Source organism: Labrus bergylta, chromosome 23, assembly GCF_963930695.1.
Source record: "Labrus bergylta chromosome 23, fLabBer1.1, whole genome shotgun sequence".
NCBI classification, from domain to species: Eukaryota; Metazoa; Chordata; class Actinopteri; order Labriformes; family Labridae; genus Labrus; species Labrus bergylta.
Window position 1 is genome coordinate 20,852,515 of NC_089217.1, and position 26,386 is coordinate 20,878,900.

At 42.7% G+C, this 26,386-nt stretch overlaps 1 protein-coding gene across 1 annotated transcript in view; it reads left to right on the plus strand.

Moving 5' to 3' along the window:
* Window positions 1-26,386, plus strand: part of sox5 (SRY-box transcription factor 5) — an 86,594-nt gene that overhangs the window by 9,292 nt on the left and 50,916 nt on the right. The window contains 2 exon segments of the mRNA XM_020638748.3: window positions 1,650-1,845; window positions 9,522-9,744. Coding sequence (XP_020494404.2) covers window positions 1,650-1,845; window positions 9,522-9,744 — 419 coding nt within the window.

Below are 26,386 nucleotides of genomic sequence, written 5' to 3' on the forward strand. Positions count from 1 at the left end.
GGCAAATTCAGGTTTAATAGACAGAACTTTATTGTTTTTAAGGCATTTCGTGATTGAACTATAAATGAAGTGGTTCCCCTGTACGTCCATGTTGCTGGATGGAAATTGTATCCAAGTCCTATGCAGCCTAAACAACTCACAAGCACATGTGAAGAAAATAACTTACTTCTCTGTGCTCCTGAAAAGTTGAGTCTAAATCTCCCAATGATGTGTCCTATCATTACATCACTAAGAAAAAGAGTTTGTATGGTATCTCTGGAGAGGAGTTGATTTGATTTGAGTGTAACCTTCGTCTTGATGATGTGATAAGGCCGTCCACATGTTGTGTTTCTTAGCATGGCGCTTCTCTCAACCCTCTGAGCTGCTCTCAATATTGTTTGCCTTGCCTCTGTCATAAGGTAAATAAGCAATGAATTAGTGGCGGGTCTGTTACCGGGAACAATGCCAGATGTACAGTCCAGAGGAAATCCAATAGAGTCAGGAGTGTAATCAGTTTAATGGAGACAAGCAGCGAAAAGAGGGGAAGAATTTAGGAGGAAAAGGCAGGAGGGGAAGACAAGAAATTAGAGACAGGCGATGCTATGGAGAGAGGATGATGGAGCTTTTGATATTCAGGAGTTAAAACTTGTGAATCAGTCGACTCAGAATCAGACGCCTGTTGCATTTTTCCTGTTTCTCACACACACACACCCCTCCCTTCAAGTTTCACAGTCCCTCCATCCACGCCTCCATCCCTGTCATGTGTTGCCTCTGTGCAGCTGAACGTTATCTGCCTATTACCCGGGGTCATAGTTGCACTGGCTTCAAGGCTGACAAGTGCATCGGAAAGCACTCAGGCGATGCTAAGAACCACATTAAATTCTATTATTGCTGCATAGTCACTGCATCCCCATTCAGCTGAAGTACAGGGAGGCAAATTTACCTTGTGAGAGACAGAGTTCACCTAATAGATGTGGCTTTATATCCTTTCCTTCTTTTCAAGGGAACAAAGCCACGCGAACAAATGCAAACAGTGGGGCCCTGGTGTTGCTTGCTTTTTTTTCCTCCAGATCCTCTATTGTCCAGAGGTTTTCATAAAAACATATTATTGCCACAGTGCATACTGCTCTCACTCTCTAGCTCTCTTTTTCCACTCTGTGTCTCTCTGTGAAAGCCTATTGTCAAGACATGGTCATTTCCTCCACAATGCCAGTGCAAGCGGACTCCATTTGCAGTAATGGCCCATCTTTTGGAAATGTGAATGTTGAATGGCCCCTGTGGTAAACATACTGTAAGTCCTGAGAGTGTGTTTGAAGGTCTGCCAAGGAGCTGGGTGCTCATAAACCCACTGAAGGGATATTGTAGGGTGTTGTGACTGAATGTACGACGGAAAAAATAATCCACAGAAAAAAGGAAGACAACTGGTGCAGGTTGAAGAGCTGAATGGGATTGAGTGAATAAGATATATATTAAGATATATTCTCTTATTCAACAACCACACAGCAAGCTAAAGCACGTTTACAAGTTTGATCAGACTTTCAAAGACTTTCCAGGAACTAGTTGAAGCCACCTTTACAAAGTTCCAGTTGTCCACTTATTATATCATCCTTTGAATATTGCTCACTCTTCCTCTTGTTTTTCCTTCTCTCCCTGTCTTTCTATTTTTCCAGGATGTCTTCCAAGCGACCAGCCTCTCCATATGGGGGGACAGATGGAGAGATAACCATGGCAACCAGCAGACAGCGAGTAGAGGATGAGGAGAGCGAGGGACTGGGCGGTGTCATCCACCTTCCTCTGGCCTCCTACTGTGGCAAGGTGTCCCCTCGCTCGCCCCCCATCCGCAGCTTGGACAGCCCCCCCAACATGGTAAGGACATCTAGTGGTTTTAAAATAGAAAATCGCTTACTGTTTCTCAGGGGAAAGCACCCAGCTGTGGACCCAACGGTCACTGACTCAGGGTCACATTATTGACCATCACAAGATGGTATAAAACCAGTAGGACTTAGTTTAACAGTCATTTATCTGAGTCATAACTTAACCTTTCTCTTTCTTTGGAAACTTGTCAAAAAAGTCAAAAATGTCAATATCTACTTTTCAATTTTCAAAATGCTTTTCTAAAAAATAAGCTAAAAGCATATGCTCTTCCTTCCTTTAGATCTTCTTAATTGATTACTAAAATAAGCGTTAAAATGCACTCCTGTGACGAGTCATTCTTTTTTTGACACACTGATGATTAACTTCATTGACCTTGCTTCCTCCTGGAATGGATGGAAATATGATTTTATTTTGGGGATTAGACGGAGCTGCTTTTAGAAACTCACCAGTAAAGAGAAGAGCAGTTTTTCTGCAATAAAAATCTAAATGAATGCTTTTACTGTCCATATCTCTAACTCTTCTTTGACTTTGGTATGTTGTCGGCCGCTCTAATGGTGACTAAGAGTCACCTCTTCAACCGAGACACAAAAACTGCACAAAATGTAACAATGCGGAAACAAAATATATAAAAATATTTTTTTTTGTTGGTTGTTTTGAAATGGACCTGAAAAGAGTAAGATTTCTAAAGAGGCAGAAATTGACTTTCTCTTTGAGTGAAAAGCGGTTTGGTGCTAGAAGCTGGATTTTTATTTATTTATTTATTTAATTTTCAAAAAATGGAAAAGGTTCAAGGCTACTGTTTGGGTGCACACGTGTTTTTGCTTTTATGTGCGCCACCAGCCGTTGCCTTGAGCCCATTTGATGCACGGTTGCGTGACTGCAAAATGTGAGGCATTGCAGTGACTCATTTTCTTCTTCGGGAGGAAGTGTGACATTGTGTGAGGGTGCTGTATGTATGGCTCTTTAGATGTAAGTGCCTTTGTGCGTGTGTTTGTTGGTACAGATGAATTCTCTGTGATTCCTGGAAAATATTAGTCCAAGCTTCACAGTATACCCACTTAATGCAAACTCTTGTTTGCTGACACATGTGTGTTTGAGTACACATTTGAGAAGAATCTGTTTTCCTGCATGTGACTCATTCCACATTCTATACATTTGGTATGATTTGCAGAGCATGTACAATATGTTTGATAATTTGCTGATGTGCATTATTTAGTATTTTAAAACATGTTTGAGCTCCCAAATGTGAACTGTCCATGAAGAAGAAAATGTAAACATTTTTAAGTTTCTGTGAAAGTCTATTTATAAAAAAGAAAAAAGTGTTAATGTAACTTGTGTGTACCAACACTCCTTAAAGTGTGTTTCACTTTGTGTCTCTGTGCCAGGCGCAGCACACTGCCTCACCTGGGCCCTCACCTTAATACACACTTTGTGTTTGCGCTGCTCTGATAACGATTGTCGACCTTTCCCCCATACTGATATAAATGCTGCCATGCTGTAAAACAATGAAACTGTGCTTGGGAGCTGTAATGGACAGCTAATTTTGTAATTAGCCTGCCGGCCCCTCCCGCTCTGGACTCGTGTGGCAGTGCTGATTGTAAACCAAAGTCCTGGGACTATGTTGGAACACATGGGCACACACACACACACACACACACACACACACACACACACACACACACACACACACACACACACACACACACACACACACACACAAGGCTATCTGTTTCTGCTGAGGACAGTGAATAGATTATTCCTAGTTCATTTAGTTAGATTTATCTTTTAGTTTTACACTATATGAAAATAAAAAGTCTGTCCTTGTACATATGAATACAAAATAAAACATTTCAACAGAACTACCCTTCTTTATGTCCTCCCAGATCATTAAAAAAGATTTCTTGAAGTCATCAAAATGACCCGCCATTTACTTTTTACTCCAAAAATGACCCACAATTGAGCCAGCTTGATGTGTTTGTGTACTGTAAGGAGTTGTGTTGTTAGAAAGGTAGGGGGGGTCGGGTAATCTGAGACACTTCATAATAACTAATATGGCTTATTAAGTGGCAAGTCAAATTGTATGAGGGGGTGGGCTTATCCCGCTGCATGCCTGGCATGTTGTAAGATGTTAGTTTTTTGGGGGAGGGGTAGATGCCGCAACAATCTCTTGGCCGCTGACTGTCAGAGAAGAGTTGATGAAAAGAATTAGACAGAGAAATGGAGGGAGGGTGAGGTAGATTTACTTCATGGTGGGGGTCCGTCTCTCTCAGGGCAATTGTGGTAAAGTGATGGAGGGAAGTAAAAGGCTCATTGGCGAGCGGTTGACTTGGAAGTGAGGCAGCAGGGGGAGAGTGAGTGGAGAAGGGGAGGGGGCGAGATTACAGCTTTATCTTGTCATAGTAAATTAACACGGCAAGCGGAGAAGTGCTCGGCTGCACACTGACCTCTTCATCCCGCCCGCCTCGCCTGCCTGCTCCGCTTTGGCCCCAGTCGCTTTACCTGCCTGCTGCAGCTGTACACACACACACACACACACACACACACACACACACACACACACACACACACACACACACGCAGAATAAAAAAAACAACCCTCACACATGTTTTAAAAAGCTGAAAGGTGTCACATTATTCACTCTTTTTAAATGTAGTTTTTTTCTGAATCCAAAGGGAAACCTTGTCTCTATTTACAACCAGAGCTGTTCATAATGGTTTGCAGATGAATGTAGTTTAGCTAAAAGGTTTTTTCTGATTGAATATGAAGTTCTCACCTTGATGCTGGACCCTGATTGGCTGACTGCAGTTCGGTTCAAATGCCTGATGGGAAGGATTTTTGCGGCAGTGCAGTCAGGTCAGCCAATCAACACAGAATCCTAAATGATGCAAACAGACAAAATCATTTAATAACTCTACAAGTAAACATCCACAATAATGACTTCTTATAACAAGCTACCTTTTAAATCTGCAGGGCTTCTAAAAATGTTTAATACCTCCCTTTTCTTGCACGCTGGCCTTATATTTTTCTGTTTTGCAAATCCTTAAGGACAAAAAAAAATGTTTTCACATCAGGCAGAGGCAAGCATCTTCTCTCATCAATGTGTTAATGGACAAACACTAATTATTTCATTAACAGGCGAGATGTACACAAACACGATAGAAAAGTATAAAGATATTTCATCAGGCTTTATTTCTAATTCATTTCCCTTCACAAGTCCTTCTCTTTCCCTCTTTTTTTTGTGTCATTTGAATGTGTGATTGTGTTTGTGTGTGTCTATGTGTGTGTTCATGTGAATGTTGACAGATTTAACACAGTCATTGAGCAGTCTTGAGACACACTGGTCACACTTAATTTCTCATGCCAGTGATGCACTAATGAATCAACACACGCTCGCCTGTCAACAGCGAGGGGTCGTGGTAAAATAAACTGGCATTCATTTTAGCCAAACTGCTATTTAAAATACAGAAAATACAGCTGTGTGTGTTGAGATAAGGAGAGGGCAAGTGTGTAATTCTTAGACAATAACTTAAATATACAATTAATGAGGACGTTCACATTTGTTGAGCATTTCAATGAATCTGTTTGTTTTTCTGTTTAAATGACCAGTGATATAACGTACTAAATCTATGTGGTTCCGTATTTGAGGTTCCCATGGAAGAAGCTCGACTATATTATGGGAACAGGAGGATATAAGTGATATGTGTGTTTGTGTGTTTTCTTGCTTGTCCCAGCCTGAGGGACCTCCAAGTCAAAAACTGACGGTGTCTGTGTTTAGCCATGGCATGTAAAAGGATTTGCAGCATGTGTGTGTGTTTGGCAGTGTGTCGGAGGTGTGTTAAGTCTATGTCGTGGAGATTGGCAGCTCTGGCGGAGAGCTAAGTCGTCCCTCACCCCCCACCGCCCCCCCACCCCGCAGGAGTGATCAGTGACATTCTCCTGGTGTGTATCTGTGTGTATGTCTTTTAGTTGAGCAGCTGTTTCCAGTTCTTCCCACTGCCACATTGTCCATGCCTTGATCCACAACGACGTGCCAGGCATCAAATATTGTTTTTCACACATACACCTTGCACAGCACCAAGACATGTCAGGCTATGGCAGAGAGAGAGAGAGAGAGAGAGAGAGAGAGAGAGAGAGAGCAGGCTTCTTCTGTTGGGCAACAGAGAAGGAGGAAGGGAAGAAGACGAAAAAAATCAAAAAAAGAACATGAACAGCAGCATCTGTGCTGGCTGTAGGGAAAAAAAATAGCATTTGCTGGCAAGAGTTACGTGTTTTTAAAACCAACCTCCCATCACAGATGAGCTTAAGAAGACAAAAGTTGTTTAATTCGGTTCCATTGCAGAGGCAGTAAAAGGATAAAGAGAGTGAGGCGCAATTTTTACTTTGTTCCAGTCGTTTTGGAAGAGAATTGACATCTGCAAACTAAAGGCAGAACCGCCCACACTGCCAGCCTGCCACATCCAGAGCATATAAATACATATATGCAGGCAGTGGCACACACACCTACAGGCTATGTGCACTCACAGTGTCACACATATGCACACAGAAATGGGGGGGGCACTGCTAACACACATGCACTAAGTGGAGGGCATGAACATTTACAGTATCCGGAATTTTCTGTTTGTACTTTTGAATAAATGCATGTTGATGAGAAAAGTTTTGCAACCCGTGTTATTGCGAGAAACATGTCGCCTCGCGTCGGCTGAGTGACACCCGCTTACAATAGAGGATCTGTCTTGTGTCTTGTCTTGTTTGATCTCTCTTGTCTTGGACTTTGTAAAATCGCCAGAGTAAAAAATGTCAGCAGGGCACATGGATTATGTGCTGGGAGGTTGATGAGGGGGAAAAAAAAATCATAAGCCATTTAAGTTGCCTTCTGGGATAAGGCTGTCTGTCTGACTTCACACATAAATAATGTCATGGGCCCTCATTTACCAGGTCTTTGAAGAAGCCACGGCTCCCCGCTAATTCCATTTGATTTGGAAATGACCTTCATTGTTGGACGCAGCGAGATGACATCTCTGTGGCAGATTTTTCGACAGGGCGACGAGATCTGACAACCCCCCTCACCCCCCAAGTTTCACCCTCCCACCCCCCTGCGCTCCCTCCATCTCCCTCTCGTATTCTTGTTCTGTTTGTTTTGTTTGCGCGACATCTTTCTCAATAGAAAGAGTGCGGCTGTTTTAAGTAGGCGCTGGATTAGATAAATGGGATGTGACAGGTGTGACCGCTGCCTTCAAGATGCCTGCCTTCCTCTCTCTCTCTTTATCTCTTTCTCTCGTTTCCTCTAATAACATCGCCTCTCTGTCTCTCTTTCGCCTCTCGCTCCTTCTTTCTTGCTTTCTTTGACTTCTTCTACCCACTTGCACTCCTTCTCTCTTTTTCCTCTTGTCTCACCGCATTTGCATGTCGTGCCAGCTCTGATGCAACTCATAATCACAAAGCCATTCATTTGAAGTCTGAATTTCCCTAATCTGAAGAAACGGGCTGAAGAAAGAAGTAAAGCAACAAAGAAAGACAGGAGCAGTGGTCAGGTGGTTAGAGGAGAAGAGTAAACTCTTTCACTACTTTCAAATCACGAGACACTTTTCCCAGCGCAGCGCGGCCCCTCAGCCCTCAGCCAGAGTGTTTAACTGCGACTGATTGAAGCCTCATCACCCTGTCTTACAAATGCAGCTCTTACAACCATATCATAGCTGTCACACTCTGTCCCTCCGTAACAATGCATGTGCAAGAGCGTCGAGGAGAGAATTAGTGAATTATTGAGCGCGCTGACTTATTCAGAGTGTGGAAACAGACAGAGGCGGAGAGAGAGAGAGAGAGTCAGTGAAGTGTAGAAAACACCAAGTGATAATGGTCTGCAGTAACCTCTCATACACTGTCGGGCTGCAGACAATAAAAGCATAGTAAATATTGAAAGTGTCTGTCTGGCTATATTCTCTCATCACAACACAGAAGAATCTTTTTGAAACTTCACCTTGGGTTTTATTTCATTTTCTGTTCAATACATTTTTTCTTTTTTTTTTAGTCATCTTGATTCTGGAGGACTTCATTGTGGACTGTGCTCTCAGTATTAAGTTCCACTTCCACCAGCTTCTGCCTGAGTTAATCATTATAAAACAATCTCCACCTTAACAAACTACGAGGTCATTAATACAGCTGGAATGCACCACTGTATCTCCAACACATGCACGCCCACTCACAGGCGATCAGAGGAACCTGTGTATGTGTGCCACCATCCCAGGTGGTGTGCTCCATATTGTAGTGAGATTAGCCAAAGATTAACCCTGTGGACCATTGACCCTCCTGTCTACAACGAGCTGAGCTGGCCGGCTGATTGACTGACTGACTCACTTGTTTGTGTAATTCAAGAGCATAACACAAACTCTTTAACACACCTGTTTGTGTGTATGTGTGTGTGTGTGTGTGTGTGTTTGTGTGAAGGGATACTGTAGATGCCTGTGCTTTTAAAGCATGTGTACCGGACACACACTCACCTGTACAAGTTTGTGTGTCAAAAGGATATTATGTGTTCTTTTTTATAGCTGACAACATCCTCCTTCTCAGTGTCACTGTTAATTGGGCTTTGCTGGCTTTAAGTCTATTATGTGGGCTAGCCAAACAAACACAGGTTTTATTAGGTCAAAGATTAAGATGCCAGAAGTTACTTACCAATCAGCTGCTGTCAGGAGCTTTTCTCACTGCTCATTCCTCAAACTTTATCAAACATATCGGTTAAACAGCATTTTGCCCCCTGCGGAAAATCAATGTCATGAGGTGTCAAAAATGAATAATGAAGTTCAAATGTTTAGATCATGAAAAAGGATTTTAAATGAACCAAAAAACACTTAAAATAAATGAATTCAAAGAGGTAACTTTTCAAGGTGTAAGATTCGTAGATACTTTTTGACTATTTTTTGTTCCTAACCTATGAAAGGATTATGATTTTCAAAGTCATTTAACTAAACATGTAAAAGACTGTAAACTTTAGTCACAAGACAGCAGGATAATTATTCATCATGACAGCTTGGCAAAAGGCACGCTCCTTTACTGTGAGCTGTATATTTTATATTTGGTTTGCTGTCATACTGATTGTTGTTTTGTCAGTCCTTTTAAGACTTTATGGAAATGACTTGACACCGCTCCAAAGCTTTGTTTTTTTGAAAAAGAGAGATCTATTTTTTGTGATTTTCCTGCATCCTCAGCATTAATCGTCACAAATCTTTGGACAAAAGTAGCTAAGTGCTGAAACTTGGGTACTTGGTACAGTAGTGTTGGACGTCCCTCAAAGCTGAGCTGTTGAAGGCTTTGTAATGAAGAGTTAGCTCGACTCTGAGAGTGTACAGAGTCTTTTCATGTGCTCGTTCTGTCAAGTACCTCCAAGTCAGTCAAATGCAGATTCCAGAGGATGTTAGTGAGAGAAAAGAAGAAGAAGTATGCCCCAACTTGAGAAAACTGGCCAGAGATGACAGTTGGTTGCATCGGGCTATGAGAAGGGGAGATGAAGAGAATAAAAAGAAGTATGAGAAGAAGAGAAGTGTGGAGATAATGAGTGGGTCTATCCCAGCTCTTCTCCCCGCCCCCTCCTCCTTTTTACTTCCACTTTTTCTTTCTTTATGTCTTAAGTTAATTCCTCACTCATCTCTTTTCCTTCTCTTCTTCCCTCCAGGAGCAGGACTGCACTAAGGGGAGCTCTCTGAGCCCTTACCCTCTGCACAATGCTACCTCACCTGGCAAAGAAGACGGTGGAGGCGGAGGGCGGCCCTGCAGCGACGGGGGCTCAACCACAGGAACCCTTGGGACCCCCGAGAGACGCAAGGGCAGCTTGGCAGACGTGGTGGACACACTGAAACAACGCAAGATGGAGGAGCTGATCAAGAATGAGCCAGAAGGTCAGTGATGAAAAGGAGGGAGAGCTTGCCCGGTCAGATGTGTGATCTCGTAACAAACCACACCAACTCTCTGGCTCCTTGCCACTCTTTCATCGCACTCTGTTGTCCTTTCTTACTTTCTTCTTCTTTCTGTCTTTCTGTGTTGTTTCCTTTTTCAGCTTTATCACTCTCTCTCTCTTCCTCCCTCTGTTATGAACCCATACACATTCAGATGAGAGGCGAGCCTTTGTTTTTGCAGAACACAGACAGACACCATCAGCTGGTGGGGCCTATTGTCCACAATTATTTGCATATTTATCACAACCTGACAAATGAGATGGCTGTGTGTGTGTGTGTGTGTGTGTGTGTGTGTGTGTGTGTGTGTGTGTGTGTGTGTGTGTGTGTGTACGCGCATGTATTTATGTGTGTATGTGGTGATTTCTTGAGTACGTGAAAAAACAGCAAACATGCTTGGATATTTGAACAGCTACATGTATTGGCTTTAATATGAAGGAGACAGTCACATTAGGACTTTCTTGCTAGGCAGTTAGTCAAAGTAAAAATGCTTAGTATCACCTTTCATACTACCTTTGCTGCCTGTGGTGTAACACTCTCTCAGCCCTCAGATAAAGATTTGATACACTGTTGATGAGAACAAACCAGATTTTCTCCCGGGGCTAAATAGCTTAGCTCGTTTGGCCCACACATTTTAATACTCAAGTGTTGCCTTAGGGTAACAGTTGGAGTCAAGAGATAAAAATTAACCCATGGCCAACTCCACTTTCAACTGAGTAGATAAATGGAGGCTTATGTCACTATGAAAGTGATAATGTGATGAAGAGATTACAAACAGGTGTCTCTATGTGATGGCAGAATAGAAATGACATTAATGGACAGAGAGAGCTTAGTGTCACACCAGTTACATGGCAAATACCTAAAGTTAGGATGGATTCATTGCCTTGCTGAAGGGCACTTAAGCAAAGCAGATAAGGGGTATTAACAGATCTGAAATGCTGGAGCTGGTCCAAAACGGAACCATGCTAAAACACACACTGAGCCGTTCCTTAAGAAGCTGCATTATTCTTACATCACATCATGTGATACGCGCTTATCATAAGGAAGCTTTACATCGATTGTTACACATTGGGACTTCTTAAGGACTAGTTTCAACTCTCTCCCAGGTTCACTCTTAGTTTTTCAGGAACAAATAAACCTTTGAAGACTTTATAAAGAAGAGTATATGAATACTAGAAAAGATCTACTTATACACCTTCATACCCTCCCTGGAGCTTCCTAATTCATCACTGCTGTGTACTTACATTTCTATTCAAACATGTCTGTATGCACTATGCACCCTTGACTTGACACAGAACCCAAAAGGTGAAGAAAACCGTGCAGCAGCAGCACAGTGTGTGTTTGTCTGTCAAGTGTGTGTGTTCATGTGTATGTGTGTGTTTCTGTTCTGAAAGTACATCAACAGGCTTTCATTTCAAGCTGTGCAGTGCTAACCTTATTTTTCAGGCTTTTCTGTAAAGATTTCAAAGCGGCCGAGACTGCTGGTCAGCTCTCTCTCCGTCTGGTTGTTTTTGTTCCAGTCAATAAAGAGGCCTGTTGTGGCACATTTCTACAAAAAAAAAAGAAAGAGAAAACTGGACTGTTTGTTGAGCTGAGCTGTAATTGAGGTGTGTTTTGGGTTGTTCGCTGCTTCACTAGACCTCATGAACTGACTGCACAGGGAAAAAAAACAACATTAATGAATCTTTATGTTAGCCAGCACTAGAGAGAGAGAGAGAGAGAGAGAGAGAGAGAGAGAGAGAGAGAGAGAGAGAGAGAGAGAGAGAGGAAGGATAGCAGGAGCAAGAGAAGGAGGAAGAGTGAAGGAGAGAAGGAGCAGTGTCTTCACAGACCCCATTAGTAGAATGCCACAGTGGTGCGGCATCCAAACCAACCCGGAGCATTATCTGCCCTACGTTTAAATGAAACGCGCCAACAAAGGCCTCAGTGCCTACACACACACACACACACACACACACACACACACACACACACACACACACACACACACACACACACACACACACACACACACACATACAACCCAGGCCAAGCATGAGAGAAAGGAAGAAAAAAGAGAGTGGGAAGAAAAGGGATGCTGAGAAAAGATGAAGAGGGGCAGAGGCAATGGGGGGGGACGAGGGGCGGTATTGAATGCGAGATAGAAATCCCTTCTCTGTGCCCGGCTAACTATTGTTTGGCTGTGTGGCTCACAAAGGCCATTAGCAGCAAACAGCAGGTTGGGATGAAAATTTAATGAAGGCTTTAATCATTATGAAAGGCCTGGAATATTACTGCTCTCTCTCTCTCTCTTACACACACTGCTTCCAGCTGGATCAATGACACACACACTCGCATACACACACTCACACGTACATTCAGGATGTAGGAACATGAACACCATGATCACCGCGACTTAGGCAAGGGTCCATAGACAAAGAATGGGTCAGAAAATGAGAAACATCTCAAAACAGAATGAGAAGTTTGACTCAACGAAGGCAAGCCCTAAGCTAGACAACACACACACACACACACACACACACACACACACAGAAAGTCATACTCACACACAAGTGTGGCTTAAGTTTGAAAGATATAGTTCTGTGTCCGTGGCTAGTGTTGCTCTACTTCGGATAGATGAATGGAGAGTGCAAAATACTAGGTCAGTGTGTGTGTGTGTGTGTGTGTGTGTGTGTGTGTGTGTGTGTGTGTGTGTGTGTGTGTGTGTGTGTGTGTGTGTGTGTGTGTGTGCGTGTGCGTGTGCGTGTGTGTGCGTGCGTGTGCTGTTTAAGCCTTTGGGAGCATGTATACTTGTGCGTGTGTATTTGCATATGTATTTGTGACAGAACGTGTGTTAACATGTGTGTTTCATGGGAAGGGTTACATTTGGCTGCATGCAGGCAAGCTGTGTATTTGTACGTGTGTGTGTGTGTGTGTGTGTGTGTGTGTGTGTGTGTGTGTGTTGGCCTCTAATAAATGACTAGCCATGTTGTCCCCCATGGCCTGGCCCAACCATGCTCCACCGCTCCCCTGCTCTCTTCATTCATCTCCTGTCTTACTCCACTGGCCACCTGCTACCCTGGAGATACACACTCACTTACTCTCTCACACACACACACACACACACACACACACACACACACACACACACACACACACACACACACACACACACACACAGGTACATGTAGACTTACCTACACACAACCCGAAAGCCACCATTTTTATTCATTTCCAAACAGGGAGCAAGAGAAAAGGTAAGAAAGCCATGACTGACTGGTGTGTGTGTGTATGTGTGTGTTGGCATGTGTGGACTTGAGGTGAGAGGCTGCTGGGCAAGCGGCTCGTGCTGGAGTGTGTGTTTGTGTCATTACGTGGAATAATGAGAGCAGAGTGTACAGCATCCAAGGAGGCGCAGGGTCGAGAGGAGCGCTGGTGGTAAAACCCAGGAGAGATAGCCACACAAGCTCATAGACATACACACACACACACACACACACACACACACACACACACACACACACACACACACACACACACACACACACACACACACCTTGGACAGTTCCCTTGGACTTACCATTTAACCCTTTGTGACCCTTGTGCCCCAGAGCAGGGCCTTGTGATAATCTATTAGCCCAGCAGTGGGAAAAGACACATGCACCTGATAGATAGATTGATAGATACATATATGGTAAAGAAAGAAAGAAAGAAAGAAAGAAAAGAAAAACAAGGGAATTAAAAGGAGGAGAAATATCACTTAAATGGGGCACAGATGTTACTCCAGTCCCTGGAGAGGTACCTCCGCTGCCCTGGAGTTTTACCACACTGTCAGCCTCTCCTCTCCTCTCCTCTCCTCTCCTCTCCTCTCCTCTCCTCTCCTCTCGTGTCATCCTCCTCTCCTCTCCTCTCCTCTCCTCTCCTCTCCTCTCCTCTCCTCTCCTCTCCTCTCCTCTGTAAGTGGCTCACATTAAGCAGAGCAGGACACGTCTGTTGACCCTCTGCTACACGGCTACAGCTTCCCATCACTCGGGCTCCATGGCCCCTGGGAATTTTTACGATTTCTCTTTTTTTAGCACACAGACACAAACAGGTCTCACTCAAAATTGACTTAATAAATTATTATCAGAATTATCTGTAAGATTTGGAAATTACATTAATGTCACCAAGTTGTTTTCTTTAATGTTGAAAAATGGGAAGTCCCCCCCTAAAACACACAAAACGTTTTTTATTAAATAAAATCGAGTTTGACAATTGAATTATTGTTTCTTTTGAACAATAACAAAAAAAATGTCTTTGAGCTTCATTGTTGGTTTTTGTGGGTAACTGGTGGCTTTGTTAGGGTCAACAATTTGCAATATTCTTTTGCCATGGTTCAGCTCTGAGGCCTGACCCTGACCTTCTTACTTTACTGCCTTGATCTGGACACGCGTGCAGGGCAGCAGCAGACACATGCACATTCGTGTTTACACACACACTCAAGCAGGGTGTGCAGGTTTACAGCTGTGCCGGCAACCTTGAGGTCAAGCAGAATGGTGTTTTTATGGCTGAGCATACTCGCCGCTTCAAGGCACTGGTTTCCATACTGAAAACGCCAACTCAATGACAGATGTCACACAACACACACACACACACACACACACACACACAGAGAAACATGCTCACGCACACACAGCACTTCATCTATTTTCAAGGCAGGGAGGGAATCCAGGGCTTGCTTTTAGAGAGCACTGAGGCATTTTATAGGACAGCACTTAGGCAAGGCCATTGTGCCACACAAGCACACAGTGGCCGGAGCTCCCTCACGCCTCCATACACTCCAATGGGTGACAATGAGAAGGGCGGATACATTCTGCCAACAAGAAAAAAAAAGAGAGAGAGAAAAAAAAAGAGCTGGAGAAGTGGAGGGATCGAGGCAGTCTCTCGTTCATCCGTCCATCAGTACACCCCCTCCTTCACTTTGCTTAATCCTTTTACAGCTCCTCTATCTGGGGGGTTATGTCAAACACACACACATGCACACACACACACACACACACACACACACACACACACACACACACACACACACACACACACACACACACACACACACACACACATACACACACACACATATACATGCACACACATTTTAAACATCAACAATGGCATAAACAACCATTGCAAGTCATCACATGGACTTGCAACTTTTAGGTGAAGATCCCTAGGGGGAAATGTGCACTGCAACACACAAACATTAACGCGCACACTGACACACACACACACACACACACACACACACACACACACACACACACACACACACACACACACACAGACACACATTCTCACATACATACAGCAGTAGATTCACAGCCCTAGCGTGGGAGCGAGAAATGTCTTTATGTGATTTCCAACCTTTGTTGGTAATTAGTTAGTTGTATAAATTAACATGAAGTGCAGCAGGACTCTCACAGCCATTGTTTGTCACGATCATTCTTCTTCTGCTGGGAAAAAAGAAGCGAAAGAAACAAAGCGGAGGCGCAGGTTGAAAGAGAGCACCACAAAAAAAGAAAGATTTTCCTCATATTCCCCCAAATTAAAGAGTCTTAATACAAGACTAGAAGTGAACCTCTTGTAATGATATTCAAACTGAGAAAATGAGAAAGAGAAATTGAACCTTCTGCGCAGATAAAACTCAGTTTAAGGCGGGAAAAGAGCTAACGCGTCACGTCTAAGAAAACCAGTTCTTTCATTTAGAGATCTTTACAGTTTTTTCCACGTGTCATTGTTGTCTGTTAACTCCGTTGCATTTGTAGTTGACAGGGAAGAATCATCATGGACATGGTTCACAATTCAAATCGAGTCAATTCTCTTTTTTTTTTCTCTCTCTTTTGTGGCATGAGAAACAGGCAACGTCATGGGGCGAACCTGAGGCCTATTGTGGGGGCCAGTCATTGTTGGCTCCATGAAAGGCTCATTCAAGTCACTTTTTCTTATTGAATTGTTTTTTTCGTCTGCTTTTCAACGTGGCATTCTCTCTTCAGCCTTGCGCGAGACAATCAGTGGGGATGAAACTCCTTTCTGCCATTCTTCCTCGTCCAGATGAGCGATATTAAGGAGATGAATAGTGTGCATGTGTGTGTCAGTGTGTGTTTTCGTGGAAAAGCAGTGCCCCAGCTTTTGTTCGACACATGAGCATAAAGGGACTTAGAGAGAGAGGAGAGAGGGTCCTGTGGTTTTCCTGATGGTGTGTGTGTGTGTGTGTGTGTGTGTGTGTGTGTGTGTGTGTGTGTGTGTGTGTGTGTGTGTGTGTGTGTGTGTGTGTGTGTTATTGGCCTCCCGGCGTGGCATTAAGTTAAGGACAAAGGCCTGAGGTTCATGAATCAGCCATGGCTTCCATTGCGTAGCTATTGTGACCTACCCACAATCTGATTGTCCAAGAGTACAGTGAGTGCATTCGTATTTGCACATTTTAGTTTGCTGTTGACCTCAGTGTGGGGACAGGTAGGAATAATATTTTTATGCACTTGTATTTGCATTAGGAACAAACTTGTGCATTCCCTGTGTGTCATACACACTGAGTCAGGCTGTCCAACAGAAAGGCCTCCTGTCACTGACTCCCTAATATTAGACACAACCCAGTGTTTTGGCATCTTCACTTCCATTCAGCAGCATGTCGTCCCATGACCAAATCAGTGGAATCCATGATTTATCTATTCAGCTCTCTCATAAACTCCCTTCATTTGCACGCCCCGTTGTTGTTTTTCTTCCTTTTCTTTGATTTTTCCATTCTTGGTGTTTTTTTCTCCCATTCCCATGGAGAGACAGAGGAATGTTTTTATGCCTCAAAAGTCTGCGAGAATGAATGAGTTTTGTGTACAAGTGCGCCAACACTCATTTGGCCCTCAATTACATTATCAAAAAGCCTTGGAAATGTAGCTGAAAGATCTTAAAAACTTTTCTTTGAGGCACTCAGGCAACAAAAACACTTTCTGCTTTCTGCTTGCAGTTCAACTGGTTTTCAAAAGGCAAACATGACTGCATCCTAAAATGTTTCTTATTTGTTAGAAGAAGCCTCAAAGTTTAGAAGACAAGTTCAGCATTCTGTCATTTAGTAGTCTTCTCACACACCAGCAGTTAGTTACTCTGTGAGTAGGTGGATGTTGCGTTTTGGAATGAAATGCTTGATTTTACATTTTTGACATTGTGCCATGGAAAGGTATAAAAAGCTATCACTGTACTGAAAGCTTTCCAGACTTCTCTAGGCCCACACACAGTTAAACATGCAAATAGTTTAGTGAGTGTTCAAGGAGGCACTTTGAATCAACTTTGGATAAAATAAGAAGTAGGTGGAAGCTGTTCAGAAGTTACAACGACAACCCCTTTTTATTTTTTCATTTAATAGATTTGCCTAATTTTCAATAACAGGGTGAATCCAGCTATACATGTCCAAAACTCCGTAAGGGCTTTCTAAAAAGTACTAAGTAGTTTGATTCTTATGACAAGTGAATTTTATGCATCTGTTGATTTCTATCGGAAAAACCTCCCTTACTTCTAACCAGAATTACATTCCTATCATTATTCAATGACTCTCCAAAACTTTATTTCCAATCGATGTCACTCATTTATCCTTGTCTGTCTTGACAAATTTGTGTATGTTTAGCTGACCTTCTTTTCACCTTCTATGTCATTTATTTCATAACAGTATACAATAAGGAATCAAAAACCAACATATCAGTTGGTATTAAAACATGAGGCAGAACATGGTGATCATATTCAATTAATTTCTTTACAAATCTAGACAAAGCACACATGGATCTACAGTATGCAGATACAGTATGCATCCATGTGCTTTGTGACACAAATTAAGTGTAGGTGCAAATCTTTACTGTGATTGCAGTATGTAAGCTTACTATAATGTACTTTAAATAGATGTTAAGTAAGCTTTATGTTCGAGCTTATTAGCTGCGACTTCTTTGAAGAGCTCATATGTATGCTTGTATAGTTTATACCACATTAACATATACTGTCTATATCATGTATGTATTGGCAGGTCTTTGTGTGCATCCCAGTGCCTTACATGCCACATGCTGCACGTTAATATGATTGTGTGACGGAGCCTACACCCCACTTTCCTCTGTATAATCCATGTAGGCTTGTGCGCAAAGTAGCTCAATCTGCTTAGCACAATTTGACATCTCAGCTCCAACAAGCATGCAGAAGCATCAGAGCTGTAGTCCTCATGTCAGCAGCGTCCAGCGCAGGATTTAAAGCCTGACATGGATGTAAAAGGGGCTTTAACAGCCTGAGTGGAGGTGTGTATCACTATGTAGTTCTTGTTGGATTGCCTGCACACATGGCAGTAAAAGTAACAAATAGGTCACCTTAACTCACTATTTTTTTGTCCTTGAAAACAGAAATTCTTGAACAATGATTGAAGATTGTGAAGGCTGTCCATCATTTTGAATGATTAGGATTCATTTCGATCGAGTGTGGCAATCACACCCCCATAGGGAGACCTTTTTACATCTCGGGGATGATGGAATCTATCAAAAATAGCTTTTGGGCATTAACACTTACCCTAATACCAAAGGTATTATTATATTATGTTTGCTGCAGGGTGCTGAAGAGCTATAGACTTGAAAAGTAAAAATTCAAATGGTGGGTAAAACACAAAGTATGACAGAATTTCTACAACCCTGTCCGGCAAAATGACCACCCCACATATGTAAAGACAGATGTCAGATGTAAAGGTGTTTTCCTATGTGTAGTGTTCTTTAGCACCTTAGTCATTGGGAGAGCAACAAGTCAGTCAGCTAGTTAGTCAGTCTTTTAATATGTCAGCAAGTGAGGAAGCTTGTCCTGTAGAGCATCAGCCAGACTGCCAAGAAGTCAGCCATTCAGATACTCCACAGAGCCAGTCACTCAGCCAGTCTTTGAAGCCACAGGGTCTATATTAATTAACCCCTGGCTTGCTGGTCAGAGGGCGGTTCCTCTAGATGAAGTGGTAGTGTCTGCTCTGTCAGCCTCAGGGGTCGTGACCCTGAGCCCACAGCACGGCCCCGGCCTTATTTGAGCCAGATGTTGGGAGACGAGCATCCCCAGCAGTCCCTCTCCCCCTCCCCCCACCCCTTCACTCCTGCTTCATTCTTCTCTCCCTGCTGCTGCTGCTGCTCGGTCAGCGGAGCGGCCAGCCATCACCCGCCACTCATGTCGGAGCTCTGATGATCCTCTGCATGGATCGCTGCTGTATTTCTCAGTCTGCGTCCCCCCCATCCCTCTTCTCTCCAGCTGTCCTTCTCTCCCTCTCCCTGTGGGATCCCTCCATCCATCCATTCACCTCTTCCTTTCCTCCTGCTGTATTTTTACCCCTCCCGCCTTGTTTGGCCCACTGCCCCTTTCCGCTTCACTCAGGGGAAAGAGTGCTGTGTGTGTGTTGCCTGGCAGCATGCCTGCTCTCATAATTTTCCCCCTTCTCCTCCTTTTTATCCTACCTCATCCTTCCCTCTTTTCCCTCTCATCCCTTCCCTATCCTTGTTTCTATTTCTCATTTCTGCCACCTCACCTCCATCGCTCTCCTCTTGCCACCCTTTGTCCTTGTCGCTCTCTCCACCTGCTTCTAATCACTCCCCCTCCATCTCTTTCACTGCTTTCCTCCATTCTTAATTCCCTTTTCCGTCTTCCTTGTTTCCCCTCCTTCCCCCTCCTTCTCACCCTCCTCCCTCCTCGGCTGGGCTCAGGAGCAGTGAACAGGTGTTGTCTCCTTTTGATTTGGGTGCGTTCGGATTAATGCTGTCAGCTCAGCTGTTAAAACAACTGCCACCGCCAGATGCCAGTCAGTTTGGGGCTGGAGCTGTCACCTACACACACACACACACACACACACACACACACACACACACACACACACACACACACACACACACACAAACACACAAACACAGGGTCTCTTGGCTCATTGTAATACCGACAAAGCAAATCAGCTGTTGCACTCCAGTCCTGTCTGTAACCCAGGTGTGTGTTTCTGTAGCCTTTCCAAAACATCACAGTCAGTGGTTAGAACAGTGACATTATGACATGATATTACAGTAATTAATAAAACAATAGACCAACCCAGAAAACAAGAGGCACTCTGTAAAGTGGCCATACCAAAGGAAACTTGTACTTGTTTTTAACGAAGATGACAAGACTTTTTAGATTTGTTGCATTTTTTTGTAATTGTTTGAAGAAGTGGAAAACTATTCAATTAATGTGCACTTAGCCCTTTTGGATTTAAAGGTCAGTTCACTCGTCATGGAGACTTCTACTCAGCCTGTGAAAACACTATAATGGATTCTCTGGCTCAGGAGGAGCTGTATAATGTCAGAGAAAATCACCATGATGATTTGTGATTGAGTTGTAAAATTGAATATAACGGGCTGAAAAAGTCTAAGGACTGATGCTGTTGAGTCTTATGTGGAATATAGAATCCAGTTGGAGGGTCATGCTATTTCAGTCTGTACTGATAGGATTTTGACCAATCAGTTTTGGAATATAACTCTTGCTTATTTTGTATTATACCAACTTATTGACTTCGTTCCCTCACTAAATAAAAGCTGAAATTCTTCAACTGAGTTAAGAGACTCCAATCAGCCATTTTCAAGATGAAGAGTCAAACATCATGTGGTGTTAAGCATTCATTGATTACACCACAGTTTTTCCTGTTTCTATGTAATCTTGCTTTGTTGTTTAACGTAACTGTGAACTATGACCCTTCTCCTTTAACCTCACAGATTTACATTGTGAAACTCTCGGTCAAACAAATAATAAGCGTTGTCAGCCACAAATTCATTGACAGCCTAAAATCCTTGTATTCTTTAAAAAACTTCAGCTGTTTATCTCAGTAAAGCATCTTTTAAATACGTCTTTTTAATTTCAGTTTTTAATTCAAAGCATCTTATTAACATGTTGTGAGATCGATTAACTTCTATATCTTCTAATTGAATCTTCAATAGCGTTGTTGACCTGTAGCTGTGTTTACTGTTACAGAGAGTCTCCATTCCTAAGGACTTTCAGACACACTCCCTCACTCTTTCCCTCTGTCCCTCCCATTCCTGCTCACTCTCACTTGTTCCTTTCTTTTTCTCCAAAACATTCATCCTGCCCTGCACATACATACCTGTCAGGTCTCTTAAATCCCCAGTTTCCTTTTTGCTTTATCTTCAAGTTCAGGAAACAAACTGCAACATAAATCTATGATGTGTGTGTCTGCGTGTGTCACCATTTGTATGTATTTTTGGCACAGGCGTCCTTCCTACACTCACAACCATTTTCTGCCTGGCAGTTAAATTTAGAATCCTCGCTGTTGGAATTTGTGAATAAATGATGATTAACTATGAATGCTAATGATCAGTGGTGTGTAACAGACCTATTTACCGCTCCTCTAGATGTGGGTGGAGTAAGCAAGCGTCCCTTATGTATGTGTGTTTGTGTGTCTCAGATGGTGGTATCTGGGTCCATTTTTATTCACAAACACACTCATAGACACAAAGTATTAGAGGAAAGATTCCATGATCCATCTTCTCTTTCTGGCATATTTCTGATCTAGCTTTATCTCGTCGTGTAGTCCTCCTCTTTCTCCTTCTAACACGTTTTATTTTTTTCTCTAAGTGTCTCTCAAATTGAACCCATGTTTGTTTGCGAGCTTCACACTAGCCGGTCTTGTGATGCTGGTTCAAGGAGCCGTCCACACTAAGACAGTGGACACTTGTAAGTTAGGTCATGTTGGTGTGTCTAACATACTCTTACACCCAAAGGAACACACACCCAGCACACTGTCTAACATTGGGCCCTCTGTCTAGCTCCCTGCACCACCCCACTGGTATCGCTTTACTATAAGCAAACACAGGCTCATGCAGAATTTTTGGCTTACTATCGGCAGTGGGTTTTCACCCTCAGTTAACTGTAGACCACGTCCTCCTTGTCTGCTTTGCTGGATCGTTTAATGAAGCTAACAACATTTTTGCCAAGGATATGAGACACCACCGTCGTCTGTAGTCTCTCCTGAGCCAGACGTTGTTAAGACAATTAGCCCACTTATAGAGTTGGGGATGTCTTGTTGGAATGGTGGGGGGATGAGAATGAAGGGGTCAAAGACCCACAGGAATGTTTAGGGGGGGGAGGGGGGGGGGGAGTGAGTCAAGGGACCATTTGTCTGCCTGAGAGCAGTTTAAATCAAATAACATTTACCAATAATGTTCTAATAAAGATATGAATGATCCAATTAACACAGAAATGATTTGATAAAAAAAACAAGATGTTAAGATGAATGCAAAGTTTGATCAAATAAAATACTAACCACTTTTAAAGATACTTTTAGTGTTTATCTGTTTGTATTTAGGTGGATACATCAATCAAATGTAGACTAAGATCATTTCCAAATTATATTCACCTGCTGAAGCTCCATTTAGAATATCTCCTAAGAACCAAAGCCCTATTGATTTTGATTCTGTTGAACCAAGTTCACAGATGCACACCTGAAATCTTCCCTTGACGTGACAAGATGGAAAGAAAAACTTTTTTGTCTATATGTCAACACTACAAGCAATCAGATGTATTCACATTATAACCCATACAGTGAATAACACAGTTGATTTGCTTGTTTGAAAATGTGGCTGGAAGAATTCCTGATCTATTCAGGAGTACAATTTGGCTGTTTGTGTTCACACATGCAGCTCACCTTCAAATTTTCTGAAAATTGTGATTTTCATGCGTGTGTGATTAGGGCTTCTCACTGACCATAAAGTGTGCACATTAGCAAAATTTTGTAAGTAATTATTATTTCTTCTAGAAAAGGGTAAATCAGAATCAGAAAACTCAGAGAAATGTGTCTGAAAATGTTGCAATGGACCCACTAGCCATTGCATTTATCAGATAAACAATTTGAACACTATTGCAATAGTTCTATTCATAATCAGTTAATTAAAGGGACCTCCTAGCCGGTCACTATTGCACATCCATATACCTTTACAAGAGACAGAAATACAACTCAAAACAGTAAGGGGACAATTATCTTGACATTTAGTTCCAAGCTCCAAAAGCATGTGATCCTACATTGCCCATAATGCATCTCAAAAGCAGCTTTTATTGAAACCTCTCTACCCACCGCAGTTTTTTTTGTCAGACCTTACACCTTCAATTTGTAGAAATTGCTTTCTGTCAAAGGTTTCAGTCTCAGGCCAGAAACAACCTAGATGTTTCTTTAGCTGGCCTTCTTTTTTATTTAACTTTGAATAGCTCTCTCCACATTGGAAGTAGTGATTCACAGGCTATACAATGCTTTCACATAGAAAGCCTGTTTTTATCAAAAAGTTTGCAAAGCTTTCATCTTTTTAAAATTTACATATCTTAAAAGTTGTAATTAAAGTGCAAAATGATCAACGTGCTGTCACTATAGTATGTTCTTTCACCAACTCTGTTTTTGTCATTTAATTTGTGTGAGTTCCTTGTTCTTACTTGTTAGCCACAGATGGCTAAATGATCTAAATGTGACCTAACCAGCAGCATCAGCTGTTATTGACGAGGCAAATCTCATCAACCAATCAAACTTTTTTTTTTCTTGCCTGAAAAACTTTGTGATCTTGCCAGGATAATCGGGGAGTAGGAAGAGATTTGCAGGGAGAGATATCGACGTGAGTGAATAATTGGAGCGCAGTGTCTCTGAAGGCTCCAAACGGGTCAGGCACACAAATACTCACAGGCAGACGCGCGCACACACAAACACACACATGCTAGTCAGCAGAGCATTCCAGCGCTGTTTGGACTGTTGTTGTGATTGGTCTAATGGTTCTCACATGTCTGTCGCCCTGTCTTTGAGCAGCACACAGGACAATGTGGGCTATTCTTAAGACTTTACAACGCGCTCTGTCTCAGGCCGATCGACGCACAGATGGAACAAACATTCACACATAGAGAGAAGAAAGACAAAAAGAGACAGAGACGGATATCGAGACTCAAACAGACGCATTAACAGAGGGAGAAGTGTGTGCGTGTGCGTCTGTTTGTGCTTGTCAACAGCGTCCGCGATAACTGGAATAGGCGGGTCCCGCCTCCGCCGTCCGGCAAAGCAAAGCCACTCTCAAGCCAAGCCAACTGTCAATCAAATAATCAACACAGCGCCAAAACTATGATAGCATCAGAAATAACAGTCTTTACCCATCAGTCTCACATGCACACACACACACATAAACACACAAAGGGAGGTTAAAGTCACAGCTCAGCCTTGTTTGAAAAGGCTCCCAGCATGCAAAGCAACATTAGTGTGTCAGGAGTGTCTTGCTGTTCTGTCTGTCTCTCTGTCATTGCTTTGACAGGCAGACGAAAAATGTCACGACTCACAAGAGAAAATGCTTCGCTGTGTGTGTGTGTGTGTGTGTGTGTGTGTGTGTGTGTGTGTGTGCGTGTGTGTGTGCGTGTGTGTGCACTCTGTCTGTCTGTAGCGTAGTTAATGCGTGGGTCCGTTCCTCTCCTATACACAGCAGGCCCGATGCACAATGTCTTCTTTTGTTGTCACGTTAAAGTGATGCAATAAAGCTGTGCAGTGACAAGGACAGCCCCGGGGCCGCTCCAGTGACAGAGACGTTGAGTGTGTGCGTGTGCGTGTGCATGTGTGTGTGGAGTGGAGACAAGAGCACTGAAGAGGGGTTATTGCTACGAGACAGATTGTAAGTGTCATTTTCCATTACAGCAGCCTGAGCCACTGTGTACGACACACACACACACACACACACACACACACACACACACACACACACACACACACACACACACACACACACTGATACACATGCCTTGGCCTACTTCAACAGGATGCTTTTGACAAGGAGAGATGTGCGTGCATTAAAGACTGCCGACCCCAACTATTTAACCCCCTACTCACTCTGACGTCAGGTTGAGAATGCAGAAGTCATAGAACCGATTTGTTTTTTTGGCTCGTGTGATTGGTTGATTTACAATCAATTCAGCCATAGATTAAATCTGATTTGTCCATGAAAATTAAGATTTCAAGAGTCTGCAAATCAAATTTTGATCGGCACATGATATAAAAATTGGTGCTGGAAAGGGCTTTTCATGGTTTAGTTGGCAGATTAAAATCTTGGCTCTGTAATGGTTGTGACAACTATCTAACCTCCTGCGCTTAAGAAACATTCTCAAGACACGTGAGATCGTGCAAAAGAAGGGAAATGATGCCCAGCTCAAGGCTGCTAAGGACTTGGTTTCCACCTGACAGCAGGACCAAGAAACACCACTCTATTCAAAGGCTCCTCAGTGAATACATTATGCATTAAATACAGCATGTAAACCTCTAGTATCTATTCAAAAGTCTCTTAAGAGGCACTGTTTGTTAACCAGACAATTAGCTAACAGTACTTGGTGGTTATCAGTACCACAGTTGACACTTGGTCTCTTCAGCCTGTGAAGTATGAGGCAGTAAAATTAAAATGAGATTGGTGTTCAGTGTCCCTAATAAAAGGTGCAGTGGCTGCAGCTATCAGAGGCCGAGCTGAATTAGTCCAGCAGATTCAAATGTCTAGATGCTATCTAACGCCATTTAATGATAACGGAGGTCACAGAGGCAGTCGGGGAAAATGTGTGCGACTGTGTGTGTGAAAGGAACATTTCTCTGTCTCCAGCAAAAACACAGCATTAAGATAGCATCGCTAATTTCTCCAGCTCGGCACAAAAACAACATGAAGAGGGGGAGGGGAAGAGGAGGAGAGAGGGAGAGAAAAAAAACAGCACCCAAGCAGAATGAAACAACAAGGAAAGTTTTTCTTCGACTTTCTCGAATGTCGCTCCAGATTTTGCCCTTCATCGTTCTTTCACAATGTCGCGCCCTCTCCGCTGCTATTTCTGACTGCCAGTGTGTGGATCTGGCTCGCTGAGATTTCATGCCAGTGTAAAAATTGGCTGAGGGTTTGGTTCAAATCAAATTGGACATAAGCACCCACAACACCATCTGTTAGGGAAAGGCAGTGGAGTGAAGGGCAGAACTCTGTATTCAGATAAATGGATTTTCAATTTATTAAATTGTTGACTGACACCCTTGTAAATTTCTGCTTTATGTGCCGCGTCCTATTCTTAGAACGTCAAATTTAAGGGAAACATGTTTCTATACATCCATACAATCCTTAATATAGAATGAAAAAAATCCTACTGCATCTGTTGTTTTGTACGTCTTGAATTCTTTCTTTTAATATCTTTGCAGCACAGCCTCTTCACATTTACATAAGAGGGAAAAAAGTCTTCTTTTTTTATTTACTTCTGCTTTTTTTTTCACTGAAATTCCATCTTTCTCTAAAAAAGACAAAAATTTAGTCCTCTCCCTGGTTAATCTTTAGGTGTTTTGGCAAGTGATATTTGTTTGCAGTTTTTCTGTTAACAGGTGTGTCGCCCCAAAATGTGTTTAGAGACGCGTCTGTGGTTGTCACAGTACTTTAGGCGGAACCATATGTCCCTCATCGCCTCACCCAAAAACTTAACTTACTCTTCAAGGTGAATAACACTCTCTCTTAACTCTCAGAAGTTGATGTCATGTGGTTGTGTTTGAGATTTATGTGTGTATGAGTGTGTGTGTCCCTGAAGC